The sequence below is a fragment of the Oryctolagus cuniculus genome, chromosome 12 (assembly GCF_051225735.1).
Source record: "Oryctolagus cuniculus isolate XC-2025 breed Fujian yellow rabbit chromosome 12, ASM5122573v1, whole genome shotgun sequence".
NCBI lineage: Eukaryota > Metazoa > Chordata > Mammalia > Lagomorpha > Leporidae > Oryctolagus > Oryctolagus cuniculus.
Genome location: NC_142878.1, coordinates 88,105,450 through 88,117,905, shown reverse-complemented (window position 1 = coordinate 88,117,905; position 12,456 = coordinate 88,105,450). Strand labels below are relative to the sequence as shown.

At 49.9% G+C, this 12,456-nt stretch overlaps 2 protein-coding genes across 18 annotated transcripts in view; one reads left to right on the top strand and one right to left on the bottom strand.

Moving 5' to 3' along the window:
* SPG21 (SPG21 abhydrolase domain containing, maspardin) overlaps positions 1-6,616 on the top strand; it is a 23,351-nt gene extending 16,735 nt beyond the window's left edge. For all 5 annotated transcript variants that reach the window (XM_002718069.6, XM_002718070.6, XM_051822334.3 and 2 more), the window contains 4 exons: positions 565-673; positions 2,025-2,132; positions 4,879-5,019; positions 5,959-6,616. In XM_002718069.6, coding sequence (XP_002718115.1) covers positions 565-673; positions 2,025-2,132; positions 4,879-5,019; positions 5,959-6,075 — 475 coding nt within the window. In that variant the 3' untranslated portion in view covers positions 6,076-6,616. The remainder of the gene's footprint in view (positions 1-564; positions 674-2,024; positions 2,133-4,878; positions 5,020-5,958) is intronic.
* Positions 6,202-12,456, bottom strand: part of ANKDD1A (ankyrin repeat and death domain containing 1A) — a 40,427-nt gene continuing 34,172 nt past the window's right edge. For all 13 annotated transcript variants that reach the window (XM_089310563.1, XM_089310568.1, XM_089310564.1 and 10 more), the window contains one exon: positions 6,202-12,456. In XM_089310563.1, coding sequence (XP_089166689.1) covers positions 12,395-12,456 — 62 coding nt within the window. In that variant the 3' untranslated portion in view covers positions 6,202-12,394.

The following is a 12,456-nucleotide window of genomic DNA, read 5'->3' as shown; positions in this document are numbered from 1 at the left end:
ACTCTTTTGGCATCTTGGGAAAGTATATATAAAACATAGATGCTGGGGCTGGTGCTGTGGCATAGCAGGTAAAGCCGCTGCCTGCAGTGCCGGCATCCCATGTGGGTGCCAGTTCAAGTCCCAGCTGCTCCACTTCCAATCCAGCTCCCTGCTATGGCCTGGGAAAGCAGTGGAAGATGGCCCAAGTCCTTGGGCCCCTGCACCAACGTGGGAGACCTGGAGGAAGCTCCTGACTGCTGGCTTAGATTGGCACAACTCCAGCTGTTGTGGCCCTCTGGGGAGTGAACCAGTGGATGGAAGATACTCTCTCTGTCTCTGTCCCTGTCTCTCTCTGCTTCTCCTTCTCTCTTTGTGTAACTCTGACTTTCAAATAAAATAAGTAAATCTTAAAAAAAAAAAAACAAAAAACAAAACAAAAAAAAAACTAGAAGCTGAGCTCTTTGCAGGAAGGGACTAGGTCTTCTCATCTCTCTGGATTCCCAGCAGCTAGCTATTACAAATGTTGAAGATTTGTCCTCTATGTGTAGTCTTAGAAGTTTAAATGAAAAGGTCTTTATTTTTCAGCTTTTGGCTGATGCCAGCATTTATGCTCAAAAAAATAGTTCTTGGAAACTTTTCTTCTGGCCCAGTGGACCCTATGATGGCCAACGCCATTGACTTCATGGTGGACAGGGTAAGTAAGGATCACAGCTCCCGTACCAGGAAGCTTCATGTCCACTTGGTTCCTGAAGATCTGTTACCTCACCGAGCGTGTGTCAGAGGTAACTACTCCGCAGTCTTCCGTGTTAAGTTTAATTCGTCTGAACGACAACTGCTGGTGAGGGACTGGCTGCACTGGTGCTTCCTGGTTGCTGCTCATCAGCATTCCTTAGGGAGCTGTCAGCTATACAGATTCCAGGGGCAGGCATTTGGCCTAGCGGTTAAGATGCCAGCATCCCACATCCCACATCCCACATGGAGTGTGTGAGTTCAATACCTGCTCCAGTCTGACTCCTGCTTCCTGCTAACGCTCACCCTGGGAGGCAGTGGTGATGGCTCAAGTGACTGGGTTCCTGCTACTACACAAGAGACCTGGGTTGTGGTTGTGGCTTGGCTCCCAGCTTGTCCTGGCGCAGCCCTGACTGTTGCAGGCATTGGGTAGTGAACGAGCAGATGGGGGAGCCCTCACTCGCTCTCGCTCGCTCACTCTCTCTGCCTTTATGCCTCTCAAATAAATAAATTAAAAAAATACGTATTCTGGGGTGGTGCTGTGGTACAGCAGAGTAAGCCACTTTTTGGGACACTTGCGTCCCATGTCAGAGTGCCTGGTTCAAGCCCTGGCTCCTCCATGCTTCTGATGTAGCTTCTTGCTAGTGTACCTGGGAGGCAACAGGTGATGGCTCAAGTGACTGGGCCCCTCCTGCCCACGTGGGAGACCCAGTTGGAGTTCCAAGCTCCTGGCTTCAGCGTGGTCCAGCCCCCACTGTTGTAGGCATTCGGGAAGTAAACCAGAAGATGGAAGATCCCCCACCCGGTCACTCTTCCTTTCAAGTAGAAGAAAAGAAATGCTAAAAACAAATACAGATTCCAAGGACTCACGCCAGACACACATCTGGAATCCCTGGGCGTGGGATCTGAATCTGTGTACTTCACCTCCCTCTCCCACCTCCCAGATCAATTTGATGAACCAGCTCCGTAGGCTTGCATTTGGGAACCACTGGGCAAGGTGATTTCTGGGGTTCTTACTGCTTTTCCACCACTGTTGGGCTCCAGGAGTTGGCTTGCCGTCCCCGGGCACCTGGTTGAGGCAGGCAGCTTAGGTTGAGGGCTCTAGTTGGCCAGTTTGAGTTAGACAAACGTCCAGGCTCCCAGAATAGGAAAAGGCTGCTGCCTGGGGGGCCTTGTTCATGGTCTCTCAGACATCGTGTCTCCTCGTTGGTGACTTTTCTGGCCCCACCATACATGAAACCTGTGATGTCTGTGGATTTAATGTGAATGTGAAAAGTGAAATAATTTCAAAACATTACCTGTGCTTCTTCTTGCAGCTGGAAAGTTTGGGTCAGAGTGAACTGGCTTCCAGGCTTACCCTGAATTGTCAGAATTCTTACGTGGAACCTCATAAAATTCGGGACATCCCCGTGACCATCATGGATGTAAGCTTCCTTACAGCTATTCTATGGCTTCCAGTGTGCATCTTCACATGCTGTGTGGGCTGTTGATCTTCACTCCCCAGCCTTCTCGATTTCAAAATAATCCGTAATAGCTTGTCCTGGATTTTTCCTGGCAGGAATAACACCACTGAAATCAAAATAGATGTAAATGAACAATGATAGGTAGTCTTGATCTGTTTGGGTGTCTTGCTTTCCCATCAACAGAATCATGATGTACAAAAAGAGAGTGCCTCACACGGACTAAGACTTAAAGGTCCATGAAGTCTCATTAGCACAAAAGTGTTATTTTTTGTTTTGGTAAAATATACATACGAAAGTTTTTGAGGGCACAGTTCAGTGGCATTAGGTACATTCACTGTGTTGTACAACCATCACCATCGCCCATTTCCAAAACTTTCTCCCCCTCCCAAATAGAAACTCCGTGCCCAGGAAAGATGACTCCCTGTTCCTCTCCTCCCCCCGCCAGTGGCAGCCAGCGGTCTGCTTTGCATCCCTGTGAATGTGCGGAGTCTAGGTGCCTCGTATAAGTAACTTCACACATTACTTACCCTCTGGTGAGAGCATGTCTCAGTATGTCATTCCTTTTTAAGACTGAATAATGGGCCACTTTTTTATATCCTCCATATTTTGCTTATCCATTCATCTGTCATGGACATTTGGTTTGTTCCAACTTTTGGCTGTTGTTAATAATGCTTCCATATAATTTGATATTACAAGTGTCTATTTGCATTGACACTCACAGTGGTGAGGACTTCCGGTAGCGCAGTTCTCACAACCCTTAAAAGGGCATCTTGCAAAGAACTTCCTGGACTCCGAAGCTAAAAATTAATTGAATTACTGCTGGTAATTCTTCCAGGCATACACCTGTGATATACTGTAAGCCTGGTTTAGATCACAGGGTAGTTTTTGTTGGACTGTTTGAGGAACTGCTATCCTGTCTTCCACGTGACTGTGCCATTTTACATTCCTGCCAGCAATGCCCAGGGGTTGCAGTTTCTCCACATCTTGCGTGCTTGTTTTCTGGTTGGTTTGTTTTATAAAAACCATCCTAGTAGATGTAAAGTTGTATCTCACTGTGATTTTTACAACTTTTTTGTAAATAGATTTATTCTGAAATGCAAATAATATGGTATCTATAAGAATTGATTTTCATCCAGAAATTATCGATTACAAGCATTTTTATCATCCTCTGCCGTGAGTGCAACATTCTGAGAATTACCGTGCCCCGGAGCAGGCTTCTCAGTGGGCCTCGCAGCACATTCGCTCTCCTGCCCTTCTTTCAACCTCTGCTCAGCACCCGGGTTCATGACCGCTGAGAACTGTCTGTTATTTGAGTAGGAGATGCATTTAAGTGTGTGTGTGTGTGTGTGTGTGTGTGTGTGTATGTGTGCGTGTGTGAGATTTTCTCAAAATACTTTTTGGAGGAATTTTTTGCATATGTATAAAAACATAAGTTTTACAAGCGTTGAAAGGAATCTAGAATCATATGTCCCAAACTGCCCAAGAAAGAAATTTGGACTTTTTTTGTTTGTTTGTTTGTTTTTTGTTTTGACAGGCAGAGTGGACAGTGAGAGAGAGAGACAGAGAGAGAAAGGTCTTCCTTTGCCGTTGGTTCACCCTCCAATGGCCGCCGCGGCCGGCGCACTGCGGCCGGCGCACCGCGCTGATCCGATGGCAGGAGCCAGGAGCCAGGTGCTTTTCCTGGTCTCCCATGGGGTGCAGGGCCCAAGTACTTGGGCCATCCTCCACTGCACTCCCTGGCCACAGCAGAGAGCTGGCCTGGAAGAGGGGCAACCGGGACAGAATCCGGCGCCCCGACCGGGACTAGAACCCGGTGTGCCGACGCCGCTAGGCGGAGGATTAGCCTAGTGAGCCGCGGCGCCGTCCGAAATTTGGACTTTTTAATCTTATCCTCTTTATGTTTTATTTGAAACTTCTCATTGAGCATATGTGACTTACATAATTGTTTTCAACTTACAATGAAAGGAAGAAGTCTTCTGTGAGCTTCATAATTTAAAAAAATAAATTGGCATTTTTATTGACAATTGTTCATGGGACTTGCCTTCTGGCACATTGAGCTAAGCAGCCTCCTGTGACACTGGCATGCCGTATCTGAGGGCTGGCTCGAGATCAGCCGCTCCACTTCCCATCCAGCTCCCTGCTAGTGTGCCTGGGGAGGCAGCGGAAGACGGCCCAAGTGCTTGGGTCTCTGCCACCCATGTGGGAGACCAGAATGGAGTTCCTGGCTCCTGGTTTTGACCTGGGCCAGTCCTGACCATTGTAGCCATTTGGGAAGTGAGCCAATGGATGGAAGGTGTCTCTCTTTCTCTTTCTCTTTTCTCTGCCTCTGTTTCTCTCCATCTTTGTCACTCTTTCAAATAAATAAATAAAAGTAAACCTAAAATTATGTCTGTATTAAACATGTACAGTTTTAAGAAATGCTGACTGTTCACTATTAATGTTGTTAATTTAATGAAGTACAGCTGAGGGCAAAGGAAATTCACAGTGGAAGCCCCCCACACCCCCAAAGAATGCGAGAGACGGTTGGCTGCAGTCAGTAGCTAATGTCTCAGATGGGAGTGAGAAATGAACAGGGCTCAGCACTGGGAGGCGGCTCGGGCTCAGCACTGGCTCTTCGTTAGCATGAGGACTTGGGGTGGCACTTTCCACAATGCGAGAAGAACACATTAAAATGCCAGCAAGTTTCAGCCTCGTGTTTCTGTTAAAGGTGTTTGATCAGAGTGCACTTTCAACCGAAGCGAAGGAGGAAATGTACAAACTGTATCCCAACGCCCGGAGAGCTCACCTTAAAACAGGAGGCAATTTCCCATACCTGTGCAGAAGTGCAGAGGTGAACCTTTATGTACAGGTGAGTCCCAGCTGCGAGCACTTTGGGCCCAAAACGTGTGGTTTGCAACATGAAGCTTTATTTGTGCTGTTTTTGGGGGTGGGGTGGAGTAAGATAATTACAGAGTTCTCTGTAGCAATGAGGCATTGATTTCATACATGTGAGGGGCGTACACAATTTAGAGAACTCAGTCGGGTGCATTAGAGGCCCTTAGGTGACTCCGCCCATTATCCCTTTTCTAGAACAACAGGCCCACAGCCTCGAGTGGAGGTAGTCATTGCTAGGCTACGACCTTGCCTCCTGGGCAAGGTCAGTCAGAGCCGGACACCAGACCCAAATGGGGTCATTCTGAGTCCATGAAGCAGCGCCTTCTTGACCTGACATTAACGCATAAACCCCGCCCCCTACACACGCCGACACGCGCACACACACATGAAGACATTTCAGTCAACGATGGGCCAGACCGCCTGTCCCGTGGTGGTCGCATCACCTGGTGTGAGTTCACACAAAGCGAGCTTGTCTGCTGGTGCTTCTCAGAACGTATCCCGTCCGTACGGGGCACGTCGTTCTATGCGAATAGCAGTTTGGCAGGAAGTAGCAAAAGCAGTCACGTACTTTGAACAAGTCATCCCCTTGTGGAAACAGATCCTCAGGAGAGGATCCTAAACACGGGGAAACGTGTCGTGCGGAGATCTTCATCACGACAGGAAGACTGGAGGGACCCTGTTGGAGGGACCCAGCTCCCAGCACAGGTGGGAGGGGCAGGAGCGTGCGAGGTGCAGCACGGGCGAAACAGTGGCAGTAGAGATCGCACATACAAACTCTCTGCCTCCCCTGCTCCCCAGTTCTTCTGTAGTTAGCGTGTGTGTAAGGGTCGCTTTCCTCCCGAGCTTCCCGTGGGAGGCCGCGCGCGTGTCGTCCCGTCAGCAGCCACTGAATCCGTCACGCTCCTCCCTACAGATACACTTGCTGCAGTTCCACGGAACCAAGTACGCGGCCATCGACCCGTCCATGGTCAGTGCCGAGGAGCTCGAGGTGCAGAAGGGCAACCTCAGCCTCAGCCAGGAGGAGCAGTAGCTGCGGCTCCCGCCGTGGGTGCCGAGGCGACCCGGCCTCCCGGCGCGGCAGGCTCACCGGTCCTCCGTGCGTCTGGGAAGCAGAACTGATCACATCCGGTGAAGCCCGCGCAGCGGTCCCCTCTTTGGTTTTTAGCTTCGGAGTCCAGGAAGTTCTTTGCAAGACGCCCTTTTAAGGGTTGTGAGAACTGCGCTACCGGAAGTCCTCACCACTGTGTTCTTGAGCGAATGTCGATTTCTGAGGCTTGGGATTTTGTGAACTCTTCTCTCCTTTCTTTTCCTTTTCTTTCTGCCTCCTTTCTTCTTCCTGCTTTTTATGTTATTTTCTGTAAGTGCCGCACGTGCCGACTGTGTGTCAAAAGGACGTTGGCCGCCGTTAGGCCTTCCTGGGTGTGACCGCGTCTGAGGGCCAGGGCTGGCACCCCACTGGGTGCACTCCTGTGACCCAGCTGCTTTCACTTTCCAGCTCAGCACATGTTCCGAGTGCCCGCTCTTGTCTTTCTAGATGATTACAGTCATTTGGAATAAAAATCCGATTTCAATGAGTGTCTTGTAATCATTGTCACTGCCCGGGCAGGACTTTGGAGAAACGGTGCTGTGTGGCTTTGGGAGGTCACTCCGTACCCCTAAAGCAGTGTGCTCAGCACAGAACAACAGTAGCTGCTGGGCACGGAGCCACTGCTGCGTGCCAGGGACTTCCATCAGTCTGTCTTTGCCCTGAATAGAAGTTATCCACACACCTCACAGAGGATGGTGGACTGGGCCTGTCCCGTCACTCCTGGGCAGCTCTGTTTCTTCTCCAAGCAGACCCCCGGGGCTCCCCCACGGCCTCCCAGCCTGGATTATCTCGAGCGCATTTCTGATGGGACATCCGTCTGTGAGTGTTTGCGCGTGTGCTCTGAGGAGGGAGAGCAGCAGGAATGGCACTGGCACACGTCACGGGTGCCCAGGACCTTGTCCATCTCCTCTCACGTCTATCAGTGCCCCCTCCCCATTACCCGTCGCTGGGTTCTCAGAGCTGACTTGTCCTAGTTGTGTGCCGTATACGGGCTACACTTGGTATTTGATCAGATGTCTCCTGAGCTCTTAAACTGTGCGTTCTCCCTCCGCGTTTTCTTGCTGTGTGTTCAGAGAAGCCCCAGCGTCTGCATTTGGCTGGCTGCAGCCTCGCGGCGCCCTCCGACTTATCTGTCCCTGCTGTTTCCTATAAACTGTTAGTTAGCTCTGGGGCCTGGGGCAGGTCGGGCTTGACCTAGGCAGGAACACTTCCTGGGTGTGGCTGTATGCTTGCTGCGTTGCTTTGGGAAGCACGTGGTGTCTGGTTGTCTCTGCGTGTTATGATTGCTCGGTGGTTCAGGTGCTGGCGGCCAGATCCCTTCATGAGAAAGTGCCCATCCTGGCGTGGATGTATCGGTTCCTCAGGGTACGCAGGGTACACATCATAGTGCTGGTGCTCTACTCTTCCTCATTCCTTCTGAATGTGTTTATTTATTTATTCATTTTTTATTTACTTTTAAAGATTTCGTTTGAGGGGTGCTGTGGTGTAGAGGGTAAAGCTACCACCTGCAGTGCTGGCATCCCATATGGGCATCGGTTGGAGACCCAGCTACTCCGCTTCCCATCCAGCTCTCTGCTATGGCCTGGGAAAGCAATGGAAGACGGCCCAAGTCCTTGGTTCCCTGCACCCGTGTGTTAGACCCGGAAGAAGCTCCTGGCTCCTGGCTTTAGATTGGCCCAGCTCCAGCCATTGTGGTCATTTGGGGAGCAACCCAAAAGATGAAAGGTTCTTTCTGTCTCTCTCTCTGCGTCTTTCTAATTCTGCCTTTCAAATAAATAAATCAATCTTTTAAAAAAATTTCATTTATTTGAAAGGCAGAGAGTGACATAGAGAGGGAGAGAAGGAGAAAAAGAGATCTTCCACCTGCTAGTTGACTCCCCAAATGGCCACAACAGCTGGGGCTAGTCTGGGCTGAAGCCAGAAGCCCAGAACTCCATCTGGGTCTCCCAGGTGGTTGGCAGGGACCCAAGCACTTGAGCCACCTTCCCGCAGCTTTCCTAGGCGCATTAGCAGGGAGCTGGATCCAAAGAGGAGCAGTTGGGACTCTGATGTGGACGCCAACATTGCAGGCAGCAGCTTAACCCACTGCACCGTAAGGCCAGCCCCCTGATTTTTTTTTTTTTTTTGATCTATTTTTATTTTTAATTGCCTTCTGAATGTATTAGCTGGGATTTTCTGATTTGTGTGCACACACACACACACACACACACATACAACCTTTCCCCCCTTGCTGCATGGTTTCTCTAAGATCCAACCTGGGCAGGAGAATAAGCCTCAGAGCTACACACACACACACACACACACACACACACACACACCTTCTATCCTGTGGCTCACTCCCCACCCTAAATGCCCGCCACAGCTGAGGCTGGGCCAGGACAAAGCTAGGAGCTCAGACCTCAATCCTGGCCTCCCACGTGGGTGGCAGGGACCCAACTACTTGAACCATTGCCTGCTCCTTAGAAAGAAGCTAGAATCAGGAATGGAGCCATTACTCAAACCCAGGTACTCCAATACTGGGTGCTAAGCCAAACACCTGCCCCAGGTCCCCAGTTTTTTGTGCCCATGAGTCACAGCATCAGTCAATTAATTGATCTGACAACTGCTGGTGCCGAGCCTCCCCCCACCAGTCCAGGCACTGCCCAGGGCAAGCTTCTGTTCTCTGTACTGCTCCCAGGAGACTGCCCGGCCCAGAGGCGCTCCGTGAGTGGGGTTGCTCTCAGGGCGAATGTGTGACAGCTCATCCGACTTGAAGTTCTGCCCTAGATTTCCTAAACAGAAGAACCAAGTGTTGGGTTTGAGGGATTTATTTCAATATTTCAGTTTCATTCAAGAACTTGCTTGTCTATCTCAGAAAAACAACACAGCTTGTAAGATTTACTCAGATAAATGACTTAAGTCCACGTGGTGCAAAATAGCTTTCCCAAATGGAATAGATGGGTTGATTTTTAAAATCCTGCTCTCTGCTATGGCCTGGGAAAGCAGTAGAAGATGGCCCAAGACCTTGGGCCCCTGCACCCACATGGGAGACCTGGAAGACGCTCCTGGGTCCTGGCTTCGGATCGGTGCAGCTCCGGCCGTTGTGGCCAATTGGGGAGTGAGCCATGGGATGGAAGACCTCTCTCTCTCTCTCTCTGCCTCTCCTCTCTCTGTGTAACTCTTTCAAATAAATAAATAAATCTTAAAAAAAAAAAAAAAGCATGTGGCACAGTGGTTGCTCTGCCTGCGTTCCATATCAGAGTACTTGGTTTGAGTTCCAGCTCACTCCTAATTCCAGTTTCCTGCAAGTGCAGGCCCTGGGAGGCAGCAGGTAATGGCTCAAGTACATGGGATGGGGCTCTGGCTTTACAGACATTTGGGGAGGGAAACAGTAGTAGGAGATCTGTTGATCTATCTCTGTCTCTCTGAATTTCAAATAAATAAAAGATATATATTTACAGTCTCTTTTCATAACTTTAGTTTTTATAGCGGCTTTTAGTTGACAGAAAAATTGAACAGATAGTGCAGAATTCCCCTAAATCTCTTTTCTTTTTTTAAAAAAAGACTTATTTTATTAATTTGAAAGGCAGAGTTAGAGAGAGAGAGAGAGAGAGAGAGAGGTCTTCCATCCACTGTTTCACTCCCCAAATGGCTGCAAGGCCATGGCTGAGCCAGGCTGGAGCCAGGAGCTTCACCACATGGGTGGCAGGGGCCCAAGGACTTGGGCCATCTTCCACTGCTTTCCCAGGTGCATTAGCAGAGAGCTGGATTGGAAGTGGAGCAGCCAGGACTTGAACCAGCACCCATGTGGGATGCTGGCACTGCAGGCAGAGGCTTAGCCCTCCTTGCCACAGCGCTGGCCCCCGAAATCTCTCTTCACAGCAGTTACTGCAGTTAACATTTTTTTTTTTTTTGACATGCAGAGTGGACAGTGAGAGAGAGAGTCAGAGAGAAAGGTCTTCCTTTGCCATTGGTTCACCCTCCAATGGCCACTGCCGCTGGCATGCTGCAGCCAGCGCACTGTGCTGATCCGATGGCAGGAGCCAGGTGCTTCTCCTAACATTTGCATCCCAGTGGCACATCTGCTGCAACTGATGACCAGTACTGACACATTATGAACTAAAGCCCATGGCTGACAGCAGGGCTCAGTTTGTGCGCATCCGCATCTGGGTTCCATGGGTCTGACAAACGCACAGCGTCAGGCACCCCCCACGAGCGTGTCACCTGGAACAGCTTCACTGCCCTAAGACCCACGGGCCCCCCTGTGCCTCCCCCTCCCACCCTCCCTGCCCCAGGCCCTGGCAACCACTGACCTTTCCTCGTCTCTGTAATTTTGCTTTTCCAGAATGTCATGTCCTTTAGTTTTGAATAAATAATACACATTTCAAAACTCAAAAAGGGACCATGAGAACTCTCTCTCCCACCCCTCCCATATCCTCCTACCCCAGGCAAACCACTTACATTAGCTTCCCAGCCTCTGTCGAGCTGTTTTTTATCCCAGTATTAGCAGCTGAAAGTGTATTCTTAGTTCCCACATTTAGGAAGACACTGTATGTGCTGGTCCTGCGATGTTTTTCCCCTTCGTTAGTCCTGGAACTCTTTCTGTAGCAGAACTTGGAAAGCATTTTTTTTTTTTTTTTTAATTAGTGTATGAGTCAGCTGTCTGTCAGTCCAGTGAAATACCCAATACAACTAACTTTGTAAAGTGAGCAGGTTTATTTAGCTCTCAGCTGTATTTAGTCCAGGACTGGTGGCTCCATTGGTTTGGCCTCGGAGGAGGGCAGCAGGCGGTAATGGATCCCGTGCTGAGCAGACAGGAAGCAGAGTGGCAGGCCCAGACTCGGGTTTTTATACAACCTTCTCTGAGACCTGCCTTCCATGACACGCGCCCAGTGACCCCGGCCAGCCCCTGAACACCACGATTGGATCACATTTCCACCTTCTTACTCCTGTTAACTTACATCTTTGGGGGCCCGATCATAGTCAGGTTGTGGCGGCTGGTGAGCAGTGTTCCGGGCTCGTTCCACCCGTCCCCTGTGGAAGGCTGCTTGGATTCTTTCCGGTCATTTGTTTTTCCAAACAATATGGCAGCAAGTACTGGCATTTATCTGTCCTTTTGAACACATACAGGTGCATCCTACAAGTGGGACTGCTGGGCCGAGGGGAAAGGCGTTTATAATTTGGATAGATAATGCCCAGCTGCCTCTCAGGGGATTTTCCCACGTGCGCCCTCCACCCTGGAGCCCCACAGTGCTGTTCCACAGAGCGGACGCGTTGTATGGGGCTCGGGAAAGTGAGGAGGGCAGGGAGTTGTCTCGTGGCTCAACTGCTGCGGGGTCGCCAGCATCCACACTGGAACACTTGGATCCAACCGCTGGTTCTGGCTCTGCTTCCCGCCGGTGCAGACCTTGGGAGGCAGCCATGATGGCTCTCACCCCTTGGCCTCCCAAAGAAATAGAGGTATTTTTTAAAAATTCAGAGGAATGACGACTAAAAGCAATTTGTCATCCTGGGCAGCAGAACGACCTAAATGGTTCAACTAAAAAAATTTGAATAACATCTGCAGATTAATTAATAACAGTGTATCAGTATTAATTTCCTAGCTTTGAAAAATTATACTATAGCTACGTAAGATGTCAGTATTTGAGGAAGCTGTGTGAGGAGCATTCAGAAACTCTTTGTATATTTCTGTAAAATTTTTGTAAGTGGAATGACCTCAAAATAGTTTTAAAACTTTTACAAATTATAATACAAGAGGGAAAAATGAGGACTTTCAACGTGTAGAAGTAATCTGTAAATAGAAATAGCTGTGGAGTAAGCATGGCATTGTTTTTTTCTTTTTTGTAAGATTTTTAAAATGTATTTGAAAAGCAGAGTTACAGAGAGGGAGAGACAGAGATCTTCCATCTGCTGGTTCACTCCCCACATGGCCACAGCAGCCAGGGCTGGGGCAGGCAAAAGCCAGGAGCCAGAAGCTTCATCCGGGTCTCCCTGCACCTGGGCCATGTTCCGCTGCTTTCCCAGGCCATCAGCAGGGAGCTGGATGGGAAGTGGAGCGTGGCGTTCTAAAAGCCGGTGAAGGGAGTCACGGGCAGTTCATTCCGGAAGTGATGGCTGGGCGGACTGCTGGGTTTGGCACTGACCTCGGTGCCTGATCGGCAGTGTGACCTGGGAAACGCGCAGCTCCTCCTCGGGCCGTGCTGTGCTCCTGCTAAGATGTTCCCTTAAATGGCAGCCCTCTTCCGTTGAGGTTGCCCCACACCCAAGGGCCCGGCCACTCCAGTCACATGGCTGCGCACATCCTGGGGCTGCTTGGCTCTGCGTTTGCCTTCTTCCTCATGCTTT